This window comes from Pelophylax lessonae (genome assembly GCF_965119305.1).
Source record: "Pelophylax lessonae genome assembly, chromosome: 3".
Lineage (NCBI taxonomy): Eukaryota > Metazoa > Chordata > Amphibia > Anura > Ranidae > Pelophylax > Pelophylax lessonae.
The window spans coordinates 52,904,739-52,926,182 of record NC_138770.1 but is presented as its reverse complement, the minus strand read 5'-3'; the positions used below and the strand labels follow the sequence as shown (position 1 = coordinate 52,926,182).

At 44.5% G+C, this 21,444-nt stretch overlaps 1 protein-coding gene across 3 annotated transcripts in view; it reads right to left on the bottom strand.

The window, feature by feature from the left end:
• KIF13B (kinesin family member 13B) overlaps positions 1–21,444 on the bottom strand; it is a 518,118-nt gene that overhangs the window by 297,366 nt on the left and 199,308 nt on the right. For all 3 annotated transcript variants that reach the window (XM_082248971.1, XM_082248973.1, XM_082248972.1), the window contains exons 9-11: positions 21,106–21,218; positions 16,898–17,009; positions 8,176–8,388 (exon numbers count right to left, since the gene is read on the bottom strand). In XM_082248971.1, coding sequence (XP_082105097.1) covers positions 8,176–8,388; positions 16,898–17,009; positions 21,106–21,218 — 438 coding nt within the window. The remainder of the gene's footprint in view (positions 1–8,175; positions 8,389–16,897; positions 17,010–21,105; positions 21,219–21,444) is intronic.

The window sequence follows — 21,444 nt, the reverse complement described above, 5'->3', positions numbered from 1 at the left end:
AAAGGCCTGCTTACCAGAAGCAATTGACCCTCAAAATTTTAGAGTGGTCAAGTGAATGTATAGCTCATGGATCATGTTCAGCCGTATCAAGAACGAATAGTCGAGCTGATACAGGCTCCCCCTTCTCAATGACAGGCAGGCAGATCCTGGCAGATGGACAGGCAAACCTCTGAAATATGGTGTAGTAGTTCCAAATAATTGACTTACGAAAAAACTCCAATACATTCGCGTGCAAGTAGATCAATTCAAACATCGAAGGTGTACAAAGATGGCTGCGGCGTGGCATGCTTGTGTCGTGTCTGTGTGTCTTACGCGTTTCGTCATCAGTAAGACGTCATCATACCTCCCTATGGTAACCTTACAGCCCTGTGTACACTGTTAAGTTTGCTTTGGTTCAAAAATGATACCCCACGTCACTTTCATCTCAAAGCCCCCCCTCATAGAAGTCTGGGGTTTATTTAGACTCGCTTTGCTGTCTGAAGCCCAATATGTTTTTGGATTGCTATTCTAACAAGAGACAGGCGGGTGAGGCAGCTTTGCAACTTCAACCCACTAATTATTGGACAACTGTGCTGCAACCACACACATTGTGCACGGTTGCAGCACAGCCCTGTTCAGCTGAATGCACAACGGGGGAAGAATTCCTGCCACGGCCACAAAGCATTGTAGCTGCCACGTGTACACCCCCAGCTGTTGCCTCAGCAGTATGAGGGGCAATAAAAAAGAGGCTCAACTGAGGGGTTTTACCACCCCTCGGCCCCCAAGAGTAAGCAAGGCCTATGATAGAGCTCCCTAACCGCATCCGCAGCTAAGAGACACTTATTCAGCAATACCTGAGCTTTGTGTTCACATCCTGGCTGTGGTGTTCAGTATGAAGCAGCAGGAAGGTGAGCGGGGCCAGCAGATATCACACATGATTTACAGTGTGGGAGTGAAGGTCAGCGAGGACCAGAGCAAGGACCAAGCAGGAAACTGAGTGGCGGGGAATCAGCAGAGTGGGAGATCAGCAGAGTGGAGGGGGGGGGGGGAGATTAGATACAGGTCCCTCTCAAAAAATTAGCATATTGTGATAAAGTTCATTATTTTCTGTAATGTACTGATAAACATTAGACTTTCATATATTTTAGATTCATTACACACAACTGAAGTAGTGCAAGCCTTTTATTGTTTTAATATTGATGATTTCGGCATACAGCTCATGAAAAACCAAAATTCCTATCTCAAAAAATTTGCATATTTCATCCGACCAATAAAAAAAAAGTGTTTTTAATACAAAAAAAGTCAACCTTCAAATAATTATGTTCAGTTATGCACTCAATACTTGGTCGGGAATCCTTTTGCAGAAATGACTGCTTCAATGCGGCGTGGCATGGAGGCGATCAGCCTGTGGCACTGCTGAGGTGTTATGGAGGCCCAGGATGCTTCGATAGCGGCCTTGAGCTCATCCAGAGTGTTGGGTCTTGCGTCTCTCAACTTTCTCTTCACAACATCCCACAGATTCTCTATGGGGTTCAGGTCAGGAGAGTTGGCAGGCCAATTGAGCACAGTAATACCATGGTCAGTAAACCATTTACCAGTGGTTTTGGCACTGTGAGCAGGTGCCAGGTCGTGCTGAAAAATGAAATCTTCATCTCCATAAAGCTTTTCAGCAGATGGAAGCATGAAGTGCTCCAAAATCTCCTGATAGCTAGCTGCATTGACCCTGCCCTTGATAAAACACAGTGGACCAACACCAGCAGCTGACATGGCACCCCAGACCATCACTGACTGTGGGTACTTGACACTGGACTTCAGGCATTTCCCTCTCCCCAGTCTTCCTCAGGGTCCGGTCACCTCTTCTCGTTGTGCAGCGTTTTCTGCCACACTTTTTAATTCCCACAGACTTCCCACTGAGGTGCCTTGATACAGCACTCTGGGAACAGCCTATTCGTTCAGAAATTTCTTTCTGTGTCTTACCCTCTTGCTTGAGGGTGTCAATGATGGCCTTCTGGACAGCAGTCAGGTCGGCAGTCTTACCCATGATTGCGGTTTTGAGTAATGAACCAGGCTGGGAGTTATTAAAAGCCTCAGGAATCTTTTGCAGGTGTTTAGAGTTAATTAGTTGATTCAGATGATTAGGTTAATAGCTCGTTTAGAGAACCTTTTCATGATATGCTAATTTTTTGAGATAGGAATTTTGGTTTTTCATGAGCTGTATGCCAAAATCATCAATATTAAAACAATAAAAGGCTTGCACTACTTCAGTTGTGTGTAATGAATCTAAAATATATGAAAGTCTAATGTTTATCAGTACATTACAGAAAATAATGAACTTTATCACAATATGCTAATTTTTTGAGAGGGACCTGTATTGTAGGCAGGGGGGATTACTAATAAACAGGGGGCGGGGAGTAATGGAATGACATATTGAGCATGGGGTACTACTGAATGGAGGGGTGGGTTGGTGGGTATGGGAATGTACTACTGAGCGGAGAATGAGGGGTGGGAATGTAATACTGAGCGGGGGGAAGAGGGGTGGGAATGTACTACTGAGCGGGGGGAGGAGCGGTGGAAATTTTCTACTGAACGGGGGGAGGAGGGGTTGGAACGTACTACTGAACGGGGGGAGGAGGGGTGGGAACATACTACTGAGCGGGGGGAGGAGGGGTGGGAACGTACTACTGAGAGGGGAGAGGAGGGGTGGGAGGAATGCGCTAATACGCTACTAAGTAGAGGGTAGGGGTATGAGGAATTTACTACTAAGCAGGAGGGAGGGGATGACCTACTGAGTAGGGGCAGTGAGAAATGTACTACTGAGCAGGGGGGTACTACTAAACTACTGAGCTGAGGATTAGTGATGGTGCTCTAGGTGAGTGAGTGAGTGACTCTCATACGTTGTAAACTGGAACCCAGGATGCTGTACAGCTCGCCTGTGAGATTCAGTAGCATGCAAAAATCTGGAATATTGCTGAGCTGGGAAACCATTGAGTGGGGGGGATCTGCTGAGCTGGGGGATCTGCTGAGCCAGGGAACCATTGAGCGGGGGGATCTGCTGAGTCGAGGAACCATTGTGCGGGGGGATCTGCTGAGCCGGGGAACAATTAAGCGGGGGGGGGGGAGATCTGCTAATACGGGGGGGACCATTGAGCGGGGGGGGGATCTGTTGAGCTGGGGAACCCTTGAGCGGGAGATCTACTGAGTGGGGGACTACTGAGCCACCAAAACCACCAAAATAAAAGAATCAAGAAACACCTCAAACCTCAAAAACACCTCAAACCTTCTGACTTCCTCCTCATCACACCCGTATGTAATCACTTCTCCTTTAGAACAAATAGAAAACCAACACACACAGGACCATGACCAAGCTTCCCCAACGCTTCAAAAAAAGAATCACAAAAGCATGTTAGCATAAAAATGCATGTTAAAGCAGAAGGTGTGTTATTGTGTGTCAGTAATCAACGCCAATGTAAACTAGCATTTTGTAATCTCTGCCTGTAGATGTCCCCTTACACTGGTCTGGAGGGGGTGACATTAGGTTACCAGAAGTCGAAGTGATGAAGAAGTGATCGCGGTAGCATTTCAGCATTATCCGTCACTGCTGAATCTTACTAAAGGCCAGCGGTGTTAAATTCAGCATTATCCTCAAGACTCTTCTTGTGGATTGCTTGGAAGCAGGGCCGGGGCAAGGGGTGGGCAGAAGGGACGGCTGCCCTAGGCGCAGTGTGTATTGTAGGGATGGTCCTTCTACTATAAGACTGACAGGCGTAGTGACAGTGGCATCCCTATTTCTCTCAGCCCAGCACTGGAAGTGGTAAGGAGAGAGCCGGATGGAGGTGTAGGCTGTGCTCCCTCTCCCCTCCTCCTCATAAGCTTGCAGTCAATTAAGGGGGGGGGGGGCGTACTTTGGTATCTTTGCCCTGGGCATTGGATGATCTTGTCCTGGCACTGCTTGGAAGTATCCTGGGAACCAACACACTTCATGTGTGCCTCCGATACGATCTTGACTACCCTGCTCATGTTGCTTACTCGGTTCAGTTTACTAAAGACACTCTGACTGTGATGCATTTTGGTGTTTTGTTTATATGTACCTCACCTGTTTTTGCATAATACACTTTGTATTGTACTTTTTGTATTAATACAACTTTTCTGTAAAAAAAAAAAAAAAATTCCAATAAGCGTATATTGGTTGGTTTGCGCAAAAGTTAGAGCATCTACAAACTATTAAAAGCAGTGAAAACCCAGCGCTCTGGTTTCCTTCTCTTTGTAGCTACCTGCACTATGATTACCCTGTATGGAAAAATCTCAATATCTACAAATGATGGTATATACTGGAATTTTATTTATTTCTTTACCAGTAACGGCGGCGATCAGCGACTTATAGCAGGACTGCGACATTGCGGCAGACAATCGGACACGAACTGATACTTTTGACACTTAGTGGGAACCAGTGACACGAATACAGTAATCAGTGCTAAAAGTATACACTGTCACTGAACTGACTGGGAAGGGGTTAAACATCAGGGGTGATCAAAGGGTTAAAAGGTGTGCCTAGCCAGTGTTTTGGTGAGGTGCTTTTACGAAGGGAAGGAATGGATTTTATTCCCTGGCTTGCGGGGAAAGAAAATCCCTTACTTCCCCATTGACAGGACAGAGCTCTGCCTTGTTTACATAGGCAGAGCCCTGTCCTGTGCGTCTTCCCGATGATTGGTGGGTGCCAGCAGTCATTCAAATGGCCGGCACTTGCTGTGTATAATCAGAGCACAGCCGGGTCACCTGCAGTGTGCGCCCCCACCCAGAAGTTCCAGATCACGTATCTAGTCATACGATCTGGAGCAGGAGAAATGCCTTGCTGCCGTATATGTAAATTATACGGTCAGCAAGGGGTTATGACCTGTACATTAATGTATTTAATGCCCCATTCTCAAGCTCCGGGTACATTAATGGCCCATTCTCAGGCTATAGGTAAATTAATGCCCCATTCTCAAGCTATAGAAAAATGAATGCCCCATTCTCAAGCTCCGGGTACATTAATGGCCCATTCTCAAGCTCCGGGTACATTAATGGCCCATTCTCAAGCTCCGGGTACATTAATGCCCCATTCTCAAGCTCCGGTTACATTAATGCCCCATTCTCAAGCTCCGGCTACATTAATGCCCCATTCTCAAGCTCCGGCTACATTAATGGCCCATTCTCAAGCTATGGTACATTAATGGCCCACTCTCAAGCTCCGGGTACATTAATGGCCCACTCTCAAGCTCCGGGTACATTAATGGCCCACTCTCAAGCTCCGGGAACATTAATGGCCCATTCTCAAGCTCCGGCTACATTAATGGCCCATTCTCAAGCTCCGGCTACATTAATGGCCCATTCTCAAGCTCCGGTTACATTAATGGCCCATTCTCAAGCTCCGGCTACATTAATGGCCCATTCTCAAGCTCCGGCTACATTAATGGCCCATTCTCAAGCTCCGGCTACATTAATGGCCCATTCTCAAGCTCCGGCTACATTATTGGCCCATTCTCAAGCTCCGCTACATTAATGGCCCACTCTCAAGCTCCGGGTACATTAATGGCCCATTCTCAAGCTCCGGTTACATTAATGGCACATTCTCAAGCTCCGGCTACATTAATGGCCCATTCTCAAGCTCCGGCTACATTAATGGCCCATTCTCAAGCTCCGGGTACATTAATGGCCCATTCTCAAGCTCCGGCTACATTAATGGCCCATTCTCAAGCTCCAAGTTTAACCCCCTCCAATTTCAAAAAAAATTGTGGGGAAAAAAAAAAAGGGTTGTCTTGTGGTATCTACGCACTAATTTGGCATTTTTATTTTAACAGAAAATAAGGAAAATAATTTTTTTTTTTTTCAAAAAAATTAAAAAGAAGAAACCCCAGAAAAAAAACAAAAGAAAGCTTGGTCTCAAAAAAAAAAAAAAAAAAAAAAAAGAAAAATTTTGAGCACAGGGATACGTGATAGAGTTATTGTCACTCTCTATTTACAGCACTGAAAACCGAAAAATAACCTGGTAATGAGAAAATATTAAATCCTGGTATATAAGAGGCTAAAGAAGTTTCAGTTATTATAGGACAGTGTTCTCTCCCATAGGGGAGGAAGTAAATGCAGAACTTTGTACCATCTTCCTACGTGTTGTGGAAGGCTCGCTCCTCCTACGTGTTGTGGAAGGCTCGCTCCTCCTACGTGTTGTGGAAGGCTCGCTCCTCCTACGTGTTGTGGAAGGCTCGCTCTTCCTACGTGTTGTGGAAGGCTCGCTCTTCCTACGTGTTGTGGAAGGCTCGCTCTTCCTACGTGTTGTGGAAGGCTCGCTCTTCCTACGTGTTGTGGAAGGCTCGCTCTTCCTACGTGTTGTGGAAGGCTCGCTCTTCCTACGTGTTGTGGAAGGCTCGCTCTTCCTACGTGTTGTGGAGGCTCGCTCTTCCTACGTGTTGTGGAAGGCTCGCTCTTCCTACGTGTTGTGGAAGGCTCGCTCTTCCTACGTGTTGTGGAAGGCTCGCTCTTCCTACGTGTTGTGGAAGGCTCGCTCTTCCTACGTGTTGTGGAAGGCTCGCTCTTCCTACGTGTTGTGGAAGGCTCGCTAGGTGGTTGGATGGGGGCGCCTCCCCTCCCTATTACGGCTATCTGACAACACAGCTAGCGAGGTGATAGATGCATTGGTAGCTGATGCTTACCTCCAACTCCAAACACTGTCTAGATACCAGTGGGGAGAGGGATGTAGAGGGAGGTGGTATAGTGTCACCACCCCCCCACCACCACCACCACCCCCCTCCTGGCGCTGGTCTTGGAACTGGAGATAACTGCCAGGCTATCAAAGCATCCATCACCTTGCTAGCTGCGTTGTTGGAGAGCCGTGGTGCAGGGGTGGCACCCTATCCAACCACATCGATAGACTGCAAACACATGTAAGAAGATGGGACAAACCACTACAAGTACTTTAAGCCCTAGGTAACAGAAAATCGCCAGGAAAAAAAGAAAAAGAAATGAGACTTCTTCTTTAATGCTTTATAAATGTTCCTGGGCTTATGGAACAAGACTGTCCCTCTGATTGGCGTTTACAAGTTAAAATTCAATCAAGCCATGTGAACTGGGCCTACCAGTGGAAGTCAAGGCATTCTAAAAATATATCTGAAAAGTTTTCCTGATTCCATGAGGAATCCACTAGGGATAGAAGTCAACACACTGGAAAGAACACTTTGTCTGATATCTTAAATACCTCTGAGAGCTGAATTTTATTTTGCGCACATTTTGCATTCCCTGGTTTCTCCCTCTCCCCCGTATCAACATGATAATGAAAAAAAAAAAAAACACGTTTGCATTACATTTCTTTTTGTTGACTCTGTGGTTCTCTTTGCAATGCAGGTAGATCTTACCAGATATGAAGGGCCGGTAGGGTGCTGATCATAGTTTCCTGTAAACATCCCAGCACCCTGCCTCAGTACTCCTCTCAGGAGCCCTCAGCCCTGAAGTAACCAGTGGGCTAGATCTTGGGATGAGGTATGTGGATGTGGCAAATACAGACACTGTATATTGTCCTTCGTGTAGGCATTATGTTTATTGCATGTGTATACCTTTAAGAACCAAGTGTTTGTAATGTAATGCTACAGCCCTTCTTCCCCCATCCCCCCCCCTGTTTCTGTGTCTAATTGTGTGGATTCATGACACAGACAATGGTCTGGACTGGAGACATCTCTCCGCAGGGGGTGTGTATTGAAAGACTGCCTGTTTCAAGGTACAAATATTCAGTCCCCATGTGGTCCGCTGCTGTACAGCCCCTGGAATGTCTGTGGGGAAGCCCCTGCCATGGGGAATCCCATAAATACTGAAAGCCTGTGAATAAAAGTTGTTGTTGACTCCCAGCCTATGTTTCGTCTAGTCTTTGGGAGGGAAGAATGGTATAACGCTACCTGGATTGTTGCATGCTGTACCTGCCTATTTGGAATATTACTTGTCTTCCTGTTTGAACTTACATACAGCCTGCTTGGTGTTTGTTCTAATGGATTCCGAACGGCACATAGCTGTAGTTCGGATCCCGGAGCCTTGGTTGACCGAACCATCAGACATTGCGAGCTGCAAGCTGACTCACTAGAAACAGAGGAGTGTCGGGAGAGCGGAAGCGAGCGAGCAAGGGTCTCGTCACAGTGGATATCAAAATTCCTTGTAAGAGTTGAGAAGGGTGCTCACCTCAGCCTGCGTCAGCTGCTCTCGCAGCTTCTCCACCTCTTCACGAAGTTCTCGGATGATTCGGGCATTGGGGTCCTCGTTGACCACAGCATGGTTGACTATGTTCTTGGCCCTGTCGGCATAGCGCAGAGTGGAAAGGGTCTCGTCGTAGTTATCAGCAGCAGGGCTGACCGTGGCCACCATGGCAGTTTTACTGTTCCCGCCAAGACTGTCCTGCAATGGCAGAATTAAAAATGAACATTGAGGATATGCTGGAACAAAGACCTGAATATAAAACCAAAATGCACTGGAACAAAGATAGACCCAAACATAAAACCAAAAGTCAGTAATTGGGTCGAGTTTATCCAAAAGAAAAACTGGAATTGCCCATCATTAACCAAACCTTGGCCTGTACTCCCTTGCAAGTCTGGGTTACTGGACTTAACGATGGCCTTCAAGATCAAAGAACCTCTCCAGACGGCTGCACTCTTGCAAAACACACATAATAAACATCACTTGATAGTGGGGGAGGTGAAAATAGATTGAGGAGTTCGCAATGTTCCAACTAAGCGCCTGTTGGGAGCGAAACGCGTCAATCTTTTTTTCGTTCCCACTGTGAAGTGAATGAAAAATAAAAGCAAAATCAGCGCAAAACTACCTTTTAGTATTATAGTATTCTAAAAACTCTCACCCTAAAGTGCAAGTGCAATAATTGTGTTGACAAAATGTAACCTATCAAAAATGATCTAAAAATCCATACAAAATTTTTAATAATAAAGATAAATATAAAAAAAATGTCATAATATATATATATATATATATATATATATATATATATATATATATAAACATATAAAAACAACAATTCATAAACGTGCAAAAATCCAGTGAAATAAATGTTAAAAAAGTCCACAAAATTCATAAGTGATATCCATTCATTAATGTTCCTGAAAGTCCAACAAAGTGCAAAAAAATGTTTTTTGAAAGGTGTGTGCCGCTTCCACCAATCACCCACTGTCAAGTGATGTTCATTATGAGTGTTTTGCGATAAAGCTGGTGAAGAGTGCTGCCACCCAAGGTTGCTCTTCAATCTTTATTAAAGAGCAGCAGCGCTGGCACCTTTGTGGAGCGGCTTTGCAGTGATGAACAGAGTGGATGAGTGGTAACCTGGATCGGTTAAAGTTTTCTCGGTTCACACTCCTGCCATCTGAAACTCAGGTGACTTGGGTACTACTTCAATGTGACTTTAGAAGCGACTTTTGGGAATGCCTGGGTAATCTTCCAGTAATGTCTAATCCAAATCACATTAACACAGATGAGGATCAGACTTGGAGGTGACTTCTATTAAAGTCTATGTGCACAAGTCGGATAGAAGTCGCCTTGAAGTAGTACTGGAACCATTTTTAACCGCTAGCCGACCGCCCCACGCAGATTTACTGTGGCAGGGTGGCTCGGCTGTGCATAATCACATAGATCTACGTGATTATGTGCACACGGTTTTGGCGGCGCGCGCTCCCGCTGTGATTAGACACAGCGGGAGGCAGACTGCGGGAGGAGTGGGCTCAATCGCCGCTGGTCTCCTGCGATCTTCGGCAAAACTGACAGGAGAGCCGTCTGGAATGTAAACAATGTAAGACGGCTCTCCTGTCAGAGAGGCAGAGAAAGATCGTGTGATTCAGCCAAGCTAAATCCCTGATCTCTCTCTGCCTCTGTTCAATTCTTTCCCCACACAGTTAGTAGGCACATCTCGGGAACACGTTTAACCCCTTGATCACCACCAGTGTTAACCCCTTCCCTGCCGGTGTCATTTATACAGTAACAGTGCATAATTTTTAGCACTGATCACTGTATTGTTGTCACTGGTCCCCAAAAAAGTGTCACTTAGTGTCAGATTTGTCCGCCGCAATGTCGCAGTACTGATTAAAAAAATAAATAAATCGCCGATCACCACCATTAGGGTCCATTCACATGGGGCGGGCCGTTTTTTGATCCGCTCCGGTCCGTATGTCCGTTTATCATCCCATCCGTTTGCGGATGATAAATGGAGATAATGTATGTGGGATTGCGGATCCCTTTTTGCGCCCGTTCGGTTTTTTTAAACGGAAGAAAAATAGGGTTCTCTTCCGTTCCAAAAAAACGGATAAGAAAGGACGCAAATCGGATGTCAGCGGATGGTCATCTGCAATCCCATTGACATGCATTATGTCCGTTTTTCATCCGCAATCGGATGGGGTGATATACGGACATACGAACCACCCGTGTGAAAGGACCCTTACTAATGAAAAAAAAAAAAATAAATCTATCCCGTAGTTTGTAAACTCTATACCTTTTGCGCAAACCATTATACCCTTTTTGGGATTTTTTTTACCAAACATACATTATGTAGCAGAATAGAAATTGGCCTAAACTGGTAAGAAAATTAGATTTTTAAAATTTTTTTATTGGAAATGTTTTATAGCAGAAAGTAGAAAACATTGGTGTTTTTTCATAATTGTCGTTTTTTTTTGATTATAGCGCATAAATGAAAAATTTCACAGGTGATCAAATACCACCAAAAGAAAGCTCTGTTTGTGGGGAAAAAAAAGGACATCAATTGTATTTGGGTACGGCATCGCAAAACTGCGCAATTGTCAGTTAAATCAATACAGTGCCGAATCGCAAAAAAAAGGCGGGTATTAAGGAGGTAAAACCTTCTGGGGCTGAAGTGGTTAAAGTTGGAGCCACTTCAGTAGTGCTAATTAAAGCGGAGTTCCACCCAAATGTGGAACTTCCGCTCATTTGCTCCCCCCCCCCCCCGGTGCCACATTTGGCGCCTTTCAGAGGGCAGGGGGGGAACGGGTACCTGTTTTTGACAGGTACCCTTCCCCACTTCCGGGAACAGTGCCGTGGCGAAGTAAGGACCCCTCCTCCTACCCTCCACCGCGAGCCAATCAGAATGCGCAGCCTGCTTTGCGTATACGCAGTAGGGACCAGTCCGTGAAGCCGTAAGGCTTCACTGCCGGGTTCCCTGACCGGCAATGGTGGCGGAAGCACCCGATAGTCGATGGAAACATGAGCTGTGGTGCCAACATCGCTGGATTCCAGGACAGGTAAGTGTCCTATAATATTAAAAATTAGCAGCTACAGTATGTGTACTGTATGGGTAGCTGCTGACTTTTAATTTTTGGAGGGGGAGGCTGGAACACCGCTTTAAGATCGCTCTCATTAACTTGGGATTTCAAATGTCATGCAAAGTCGGATCCCAAGTCGCAGCATCATGAATCGAGTCTTGCGGATGACCTTTTTGGCACGGCATTGGTCTCCCTGTGTTTGTGTGGTGCTCCACTTCAATCCTTCCACAATCCAATAACATGACAATATATTACATATTTTAGGTAAAATAAAATACTAATAAGCGTATACTGAACGGTTTTGCGCAAAAGTTATAGCGTCCACAAACTTTGGAGTTTTAATATTTTTTTTTACTAGTAATGGCGGCAATCAGCGACTTCTAGTGGGACTGCAACACTGTGGTGGACAAATCAGACCCCTGACACTTTTGTGGGGACCAGTGACATTATTACAGTGATTAGTGCTAAAAAAAAAAAATATGCACTGTCACTGTACTAATGACACTGGCAAGTGTTTAAAGTTCAACTCCAGAATCCTACCCCACCAACATTTTTTCAGTTGTCTTTGATCCAATCATGTGACCTGCTGGGTCCTCAGTGCAGGCGACAGTCTGGAATGATGTAGATAGGCACAGGTAGTGACCTAGCCACCACTCTCTGCATCACTGTCCTCTGATTTCCAGCCATGTGTGATGATCCACCCTCAGGAGATGTCCATAACCTGGGCTCATATGAAGTGGGTTGAAGGACACTGGGCACAATTAAAGTAGAACTTTAGGCAAAACTCCCCCCCCCCCCATTTTGGATAGAGTAAGGGAGGGTTATAACCCCTGTCAGTTTATTTTTTGCCATCTGTGTCTCATTGGGGGAGTTATACCTTTACTTCCTGTCCCATAGCCAAACAGGAAGTGAGAGGAAATCCCTGCAAATTAAGGGAAATCATTGGAGACCCTCCCATGTCACCAGAACTAGTGTCCCCATTGAAAGATTTCCCCTCTATTACTTTTCCGGGGGCAACCCAAAATGTGGAATCTTCTTTTACTTTCAATGAATAGACTCCCTCCAGAGGTGGTTGTGGCCAGCTCAGTAGATTGCTTTAAAAAAGGCCTGGATTCTTTCCTAGGTGCACATAATATAAATGGGTACTAAAATTTATTTTTAGGTAAAGTTGATCCAGGGAATATCCGATTGTCTCTCGGGGGATCAGGAAGGAATTTTTTTCCCCTGCTGTAGCAAATTGGATCATGCTTTGCTGGGGTTTATTTTCGCCTTCCTCTGGATCAACAGCAGGTATAGGATTGTGTATATGGGATTGTATGGTAGGGTTTTCAATACGTTTTTTTTTTTTTTTTTTTTATGGTTGGACCGGATGGACTTGTGTCTTTTTTCAACCTGACTATGTAACTATGATAATGGTAAACAGAACAAATAGAGAGGGCAAATCTCCTTAACGAGGGTACAGGCAGCCATAAAAACCTAAATAGGTGTTTTAATCCCTCTTCTCTCTATGCAAATCTAAAAAAAATATGTTGCCTTTAGTTATACTTTAAGCCTTTTAATGCCACCGCCATGTGTCAAACGGTGCTGGCCGGGGGAAGAAGGTGTTTACACACACTCTACAAGTCATCTTTCAACTTTCTGATTAACAGTGCAGTTGCCTGATCGCTTTATGTGACCCTCCACAACATCGGATGCCCAAAGAAACACCCCTTTGTTAGATCCCCTCTTTGAAGCTGAACATTTCCTTGTTTGAGTGGTCCTAATTTGGGTTAGAAAATTATGTCAACATTTGACCATTTATAATAGAGGAAAAATAAATATAAGGCTGATAGCAACATCTAAGGCTTGGCCTACTGAGCATAATGGTGAATCCGGCCCTTATTACAGTGTGCATTTCCCCTACTATTAGCTCCCCAGGAGACATATGCCCAGCATGAGCCATCGTATCCAACAAAAATCTGTAGGTGTCTAATGCCAAAAACGTAGTTTGATTCAATAGTGGATAAGCAAGAAGGGCTGTTGAACTGTATGACAAACTATACGGCCAACCGTTAATGGAAGTTGTCCTTCCCTTTGCAGATATCACATCCTCCACTCCTCTAGAAGGCTTTCCACAATATTTTGGAGGGTGTCGGTCATATTTTCTTTCCAGATACTGATGGTTGAAAAGAAGCTCACTGTCCAGGTCAAATTCATCCCAAAGGTGTTTAGTAGAGTTGAGGTCAGGGGTCTGTAGACCATTCAAGGTTATCCACACCATGCTGGTCAAACCATGTCTTTATAGAGCTGGTGTTGTAAGCAGAAGACATGGCTTACAATCAATGTTCCAATCGATCCCAAAGTTTTTCAGTAGGGTTGAGGGCAGGGCCCTGTGTAGGCAACACAATGTTCTCCACACCATACTGGTCAAACCATATCTTTATAGGGCTGGCTTTGTACACAGAAGACCTGGCTTGCAATTGGTTTTTCAATTCACCCCAAAGGTGTTCAGTTGAGTTGAGGATAAGGCTCTGTGTAGGCCACACAAGGTTGTCCACACCATACTGGTCAAACCATATCTTTATAGAACTGGCTTTGAACGAAGAAAAACTGAATTTTTTGTAAAATCTTACCTGTAAAATTCCTTTCTCTGAGTCCTCCGACAGTCGCCGCCACCTCTAAGTCATCACTATTGGGTATTGACTTCCGCTCCGCAGGAGTAGCTAGGCATAAAGACTTAGTCAAAAGAACAAAGGCGTTTGCATATACACACCTATGGGGGCTGTCCTATCTGGTCAATACCCCCCTGCATGACCACTCCCAACTCAGTTTGGTAGCATAGCATTAGGTAATAAGAACACAACCCCAAAAGAGGGGCAGGGGCGGCGACTGTCGGAGGACTCAGAGAAAGGAATTTTACAGGTAAGATTTTACAAAAAATTCAGTTTTCTCTTACGTCCTCCGACGGTCGCCGCCACCTCTAAGTCATCACTATTGGCATGTCCCAAAGCAGTGTAGACATGAGGGGTGGGAGACGCAACCGTAGAAAAGTCAATGCAGTACTCCATCAGAGAAAGGAATCTTACACGCACAGTAAGAGAACCTTCTGGGCAACAGAAAACAATTCTCAACAGGAGCAACAGCCCAGGAAAGCAAACACCAACAGCCAGGGACCCAGAGAAAAAACAAGGGTCCTTCAAGGCACTGCCGCACTGAGAACCTTGCGGCCAAAGGAGGCATCAGCCGATGCCAGAACGTCTACCTTGTAGGATTTGGAAAAAGTGTACACCGACGACCAAGTCGCAGCTTTGCACACCTGTGCCACCGAGGCACGATGCCAATAGGCCCAAGACGCACTCACAGATCTGGTGGAGTGCGCCTTAACAGGGAAGGGTGGAACCCGTTCTTTCAAGGCATAAGCCTGTTCAATGATCTGTCTGATCCATTTGGCAATAGTCGCTGCGGATGCAGCCATGCCCTTCCGAGGTCCCTCAGGAAGGACAAAGAGGGAATCCGTCTTCCGAAAGGATTCCATAGACGACAGGTAAACCCTGATCGCCTGGACAACATCCAAGGAATGCAATGCAACCTCCTTGGGATGCTTAGGCTTCGTACAAAGTGAAGGCAGGACAATGTCCTCATTAAGGTGGAACTCAGAGACCACCTTAGGATTCTTGCCACAAACTGAGTTGGGAGTGGTCATGCAGGGGGGTATTGACTAGATGGGACAGCCCCCATGGGTGTGTGTGTATATGCAAACGCCTTTGTTCTTTTGACTAAGTCTTTATGCCTAGCTACTCCTGCGGAGCGGAAGTCAATACCCAATAGTGATGACTTAGAGGTGGCGGCGACTGTCGGAGGACGTAAGAGAAACATGTCTTGCAATATGTGTTCCTATTCAACCCAAAGGTGTTCAGTAGGGCTGAAGTCAGCGTTATGTGTAGGCCACACAAGGTTCTTCAAACAATACTGGTACAACCTAATCTTTATAGAGCTGACTTTGTATGCAGAAGACCTGGCTTGCCATCGATGTTACAATTCATCCCAAAGGTGTTCAGTAGGATTTAGGTCAGGGCTTTGTGCAGGATGCTAGAGTTCCTCCATACCAAACCATGTCTTAAAGGAGCTGGCTTTGTTCATAGGACCACAGACATGCTAGAACAGAATGGAATAATGGATAGGCGCTATGCCAAAGAGGTCTGCACCTGTATACCAATACTGATATTGTGAAGATCAAAAGGTGCTAAATGGTGTGTAGAAACATATAAATCCTGTTAAGAGTGGAGACACTATAAGGATTGGCTGCTGTCTATTAGGGTCATCTGGTCATTTACACTTTAGTCCCTCCCCTTTTTACCATCACAAATTTGGTAGCGCATTGGTTCCCTATACAATCTAGAACAAAATGGGCCTTCCCCAACTGTTACCACAGGGTTGAAATAGCACAATGAACTAAATTACCTTTGTATATTGTGGCATTACCAATAGCCCTCACTGGAAACACCTAAACTCCATAATTAAGAAGGGGGCCCTCATACTTTCGTCCATGTCGTGTACATACACAGCCACAAGTGAAATACACAACCGGGGAATAAACTTTGCTTCCTGCATCATTATAATGGTACAGCCAGCTGCCACGAGTGATGTGCCCCACATTAACTATAAAGACAGACCTGTTCCGAGTCTCTACACCACTTGTGCTAGTTTCTATTCCAGAAAAATTAGAAACTAGCGTTGCTTCCATGCCTATTTACAAAGGAATCTGGACAGTTTTTAACATGGAAAGATACTGAAGCAATCACCATCAGATTGGATCTGGTCTACAGGATATCAACTCTGCAGATAGTTCACATGCCTCTCAGTCTATGTGATGATTACGCTCAGGGCAGCCATCAGAAATTTTGGGGCCCCTTACACAGCTTTAGGCCTGGGCCCCTCTGGGCCTGAACACCAACATACCGCAGGGCCCACCCTCTGGCCGGCCCACCGAATCTGCCCACTGGCCATCCCACCGAGTCCTTCAGTGCACCCACTTCTATTTTAACGCCCTTACAACTTAAAGAATGAAAATGAATCCAATCCATCAAAGAGACACCCCTCATATATTCAGCAAAGAGACCTCCCAATCCAGCTAAAATACAACCACATTCATTCAGCAAAGAGACATCCTAATCCAGCAATTGCTAGTTACTACAGCAGTAACAACTCGGTCTTGCTGGTTGGGGCCTGGGCGGCTGGGCCCCTTGGAACCCCTGGGCCCCCTACATGTGTATGGGCTGTCCCCCCCTGATGGCTTCCCTGATTACGCTGCACGAGCAGAGCCAATCTCCCACACTCAGCTGGTGCAGGCACGACATTGAACAAATGGCTTTTCATTTACAAAAGGAGCTTGCAACCCTTCTGTTACTTAGGAGAAGGGCCTTCTCCATTTTCTCAGATGACAAGAGCAGTGCAGGCATAAAGCCTGCACCTCTTTGTTAATTCCCCCAGTGTGTTTTTTCAAGATATTAAAACTGCAAGCAAGCAAAATGTGAAAGTCACAACAAAATGTACACTCTGGGAAAGGTTACAAAAAGAACGCACTCAATGTACTTTAATACAGTCATGGTATGAATATTACTGGGAGCACGACCACAAAACAGGATCATACTTACTTTCAGCAGCCATGTCAGCACAGAGTCCCGATACGGAACAAACTTATTCTTATTCTTCCCAGCTCCTTGGTCTGCCAGGGCAGAGATGACCAGGCCCAGGGTGGTGAGGGATCTGTTGGGAAAGAAAAATTAACAATATTTAAGGGAGACATGATACAGAAAATGGAAGAGAAAGATCAGGAAAGAAAAAGGGAGACAAGGAAGTTTAGGTTATCCTAGAGAAGAGGAAAATGAAGGACCCCCAATGGGAAATCAAGTAGTATCGCTTTGTGAATTGTCAGCAGAAGACTGAAAAGGTCAGATATTTTTTTTTTTTACTTATCGGACAGATCTAACAAAGCTCTCAATGGGATATTTAATAGACTAAAAATGGAGCAAATAAGAGACATTCATTAAGGTTCACATTTACTTTATTTAAAGCTATATATAAATGAAAATAAGTTGAATATGTTAGGGATTAAAAGAGCTTTCGCTAAATAGGCAGTGTTAGATTAGCGCTCTTCAGATACAGAGCACACAGTATCCATTCAATAGCAGACATGTGCAGAACGCAAACATTTGTTCAGTTTCGCAGAGATTCGTTACATTACTGTTGATTAGTTTCGGAATTTGTTTAATTAATTAATTTTCTAACAAATTCCAAATTTTCGGAACGATTCGAATTCGAAATCAGTCAAAAATGATTGACCAACTTGAATTCTGTGTGAAGAATAGCTGGTTGCTAAGGAGAGCGCCGGGAAGCAGGCCGACGTGTCCTTAACAACCAATGACTGATCAGCTGTCAGCTGGTTCCCCACTGACAGCTGAAATGTACACAAAAAAAAGAGTGCCCACAATAGAAAATTCAGGAAAAAAAAAAAAAACAGCGTGGGGTCCCCTCCTAATCCATACCAGGCCAAATTTTAAGGTGAACCCCTACTGCCTACATTCTTTTCAGGAAGCCCGCTGACAGCTGATGAGTCATCGGTTGTTAAGGACACGGCAGCTGCTTCTTAACAACCAGCTATTCTTCACACAGGATTGGAATCAGTCGATCATTTTTCAACTGATCTGAATTCGAATCGTTCCAAAAATGTGGAATTTGTTAGAAAAATAAACAAAATTAAACGAATGTAAACTAAATTCATTACTATTTCATTTGGAGATTCAGATACATCTGAATCTCCGAACAAAAATTTGTACGAATTCCCATTCTGACCAAAACAATTGCACATGTCTACTGAATAGGCAGTGTTAGATTAGAACTCTTCAGACACAGGGCACACGTTATGCATTGAACAAGCAGTGTTAGATTAGCGCTCTTCAGACACAGTATGCGGTGAATAGGCAGTGTTAGATTAGTGCTCTTCATACACAGTATGCGGTGAATAGGCAGTGTTAGATTAGCGCTCTTCATACACAGTATGCTGTGAATAGGCAGTGTTAGATTAGCACTCTTTAGACACAGTATGCGGTGAATAGGCAGTGTTAGATTAGCTCTCTTCATACACAGTATGCTGTGAATAGGCAGTGTTAGATTAGCGCTCTTCATACACAGTATGCTGTGAATAGGCAGTGTTAGATTAGCACTCTTCATACACAGTATGCAATGAATAGGCAGTGTTAGATTAGTGCTCTTCATACACAGTATGCAATGAATAGGCAGTGTTAGATTAGCACTCTTCATACACAGTATGCGGTGAATAGGCAGTGTTAGATTAGCGCTCTTCATACACAGTGTGCAGTGAATAGGCAGTGTTAGATTAGCGCTCTTCATACACAGTATGCTGTGAATAGGCAGTGTTAGATTAGTGTTTTTCATACACAGTATGCAGTGAATAGGCAGTGTTAGATTAGCGCTCTTCATACACAGTATGCTGTGAATAGGCAGTGTTAGATTAGCGCTCTTCATACACAGTATGCTGTGAATAGGCAGTGTTAGATTAGTGCTCTTCATACACAGTATGCGGTGAATAGGCAGTGTTAGATTAGCGCTCTTCATACACAGTATGCAGTGAATAGGCAGTGTTAGATTAGCGCTCTTCATACACAGTATGCAGTGAATAGGCAATGTTAGATTAGCGCTCTTCATACACAGTATGCTGTGAATAGGCAGTGTTAGATTAGTGCTCTTCATACACAGTATGCGGTGAATAGGCAGTGTTAGATTAGCGCTCTTCAGACACAGTATGCGGTGAATAGGCAGTGTTAGATTAGCGCTCTTCATACACAGTATGCGGTGAATAGGCAGTGTTAGATTAGCGCTCTTCATACACAGTATGCTGTGAATAGGCAGTGTTAGATTAGCGCTCTTCAGACACAGTATGCTGTGAATAGGCAGTGTTAGATTAGTGCTCTTCATACACAGTATGCGGTGAATAGGCAGTGTTAGATTAGCGCTCTTCAGACACAGTATGCGGTGAATAGGCAGTGTTAGATTAGCGCTCTTCATACACAGTATGCTGTGAATAGGCAGTGTTAGATTAGCACTCTTCATACACAGTATGCGGTGAATAGGCAATGTTAGATTAGCGCTCTTCATACACAGTATGCAATGAATAGGCAGTGTTAGATTAGTGCTCTTCATACACAGTATGCAATGAATAGGCAGTGTTAGATTAGCACTCTTCATACACAGTATGCTGTGAATAGGCAGTGTTAGATTAGCACTCTTCATACACAGTATGCGGTGAATAGGCAGTGTTAGATTAGCGCTCTTCATACACAGTGTGCAGTGAATAGGCAGTGTTAGATTAGCGCTCTTCATACACAGTATGAAGTGAATAGGCAATGTTAGATTAGCGCTCTTCATACACAGCATGCGGTGAATAGGCAGTGTTAGATTAGCGCTCTTCATACACAGTATGCAGTGAATAGGCAATGTTAGATTAGCCCTTTTCCTTCACAGTATGCAGTGAATAGGCAGTGTTAGATTAGCGCTCTTCATACACAGTATGAAGTGAATAGGCAATGTTAGATTAGCGCTCTTCATACACAGCATGCGGTGAATAGGCAGTGTTAGATTAGCGCTCTTCATACACAGTATGCTGTGAATAGGCAGTGTTAGATTAGTGCTCTTCATACACAGTATGCAATGAATAGGCAATGTTAGATTAGCGCTCTTCATACACAGTATGCAATGAATAGGCAGTGTTAGATTAGTGCTCTTCATACACAGTATGCAATGAATAGGCAATGTTAGATTAGCGCTCTTCATACACAGTATGCAATGAATAGGCAGTGTTAGATTAGTGCTCTTCATACACAGTATGCAATGAATAGGCAGTGTTAGATTAGCACTCTTCATACACAGTATGCGGTGAATAGGCAGTGTTAGATTAGCACTCTTCATACACAGTATGCGGTGAATAGGCAGTGTTAGATTAGCGCTCTTCATACACAGTATGCTGTGAATAGGCAGTGTTAGATTAGTGCTCTTCATACACAGTATGCAATGAATAGGCAGTGTTAGATTAGCACTCTTCATACACAGTATGCTGTGAATAGGCAGTGTTAGATTAGCGCTCTTCAGACACAGTATGCGGTGAATAGGCAGTGTTGGATTAGCGCTCTTCATACACAGTATGCTGTGAATAGGCAGTGTTAGATTAGCGCTCTTCAAACACAGTATGCTGTGAATAGGCAGTGTTAGATTAGCGCTCTTCAGACACAGTATGCGGTGAATAGGCAGTGTTAGATTAGCGCTCTTCTGACACAGTATGCGGTGAATAGGCAGTGTTAGATTAGCGCTCTTCAGGCACAGTATGCGGTGAATATGCAGTGTTAGATTAGCTCTCTTCATACACAGTATGCTGTGAATAGGCAGTGTTAGATTAGCGCTCTTCAGACACAGTATGCTGTGAATAGGCAGTGTTAGATTAGCGCTCTTCATACACAGTATGCTGTGAATAGGCAGTGTTAGATTAGTGCTCTTCATACACAGTATGCAATGAATAGGCAGTGTTAGATTAGCACTCTTCATACACAGTATGCTGTGAATAGGCAGTGTTGGATTAGCGCTCTTCATACACAGTATGCTGTGAATAGGCAGTGTTAGATTAGCGCTCTTCAGACACAGTATGCGGTGAATAGGCAGTGTTAGATTAGCGCTCTTCTGACACAGAACACATGGTATGCAGTGATCAGGCAGCGTTTCTGCACAGCACTTTATATAACTGATCTGCCGTTCCACCTAGAAGACCGGATAGGCTGGAAGGCTGCACACTCACTTGTTTATATTGCTCCCTTCTTTCAGACGCTCCCCGGCGGCGCCGGTCTTCGTGGCTCTTTCGCTTCCGGCTAAATCGACCAGACTCAGTTTGCTGACTTTCTCACCTGAGGTCTGGAAACAAAACCAACACAATGGAAGGTGAATTACCGGATCAGGGCATGAATGAAACACACCATCATCAATTATGTATAGCTCAGAGGGGAACACATCAATATGAGCCAATAACTTCACTTCAGCTTCCTGTAAACACTAACATACGGGCGTTGGTTACTCCAAAGTTACACGCGATGTAATTTACAAATGCTGCCATTGCATGAAAAGTAAAAAAACAAACAGT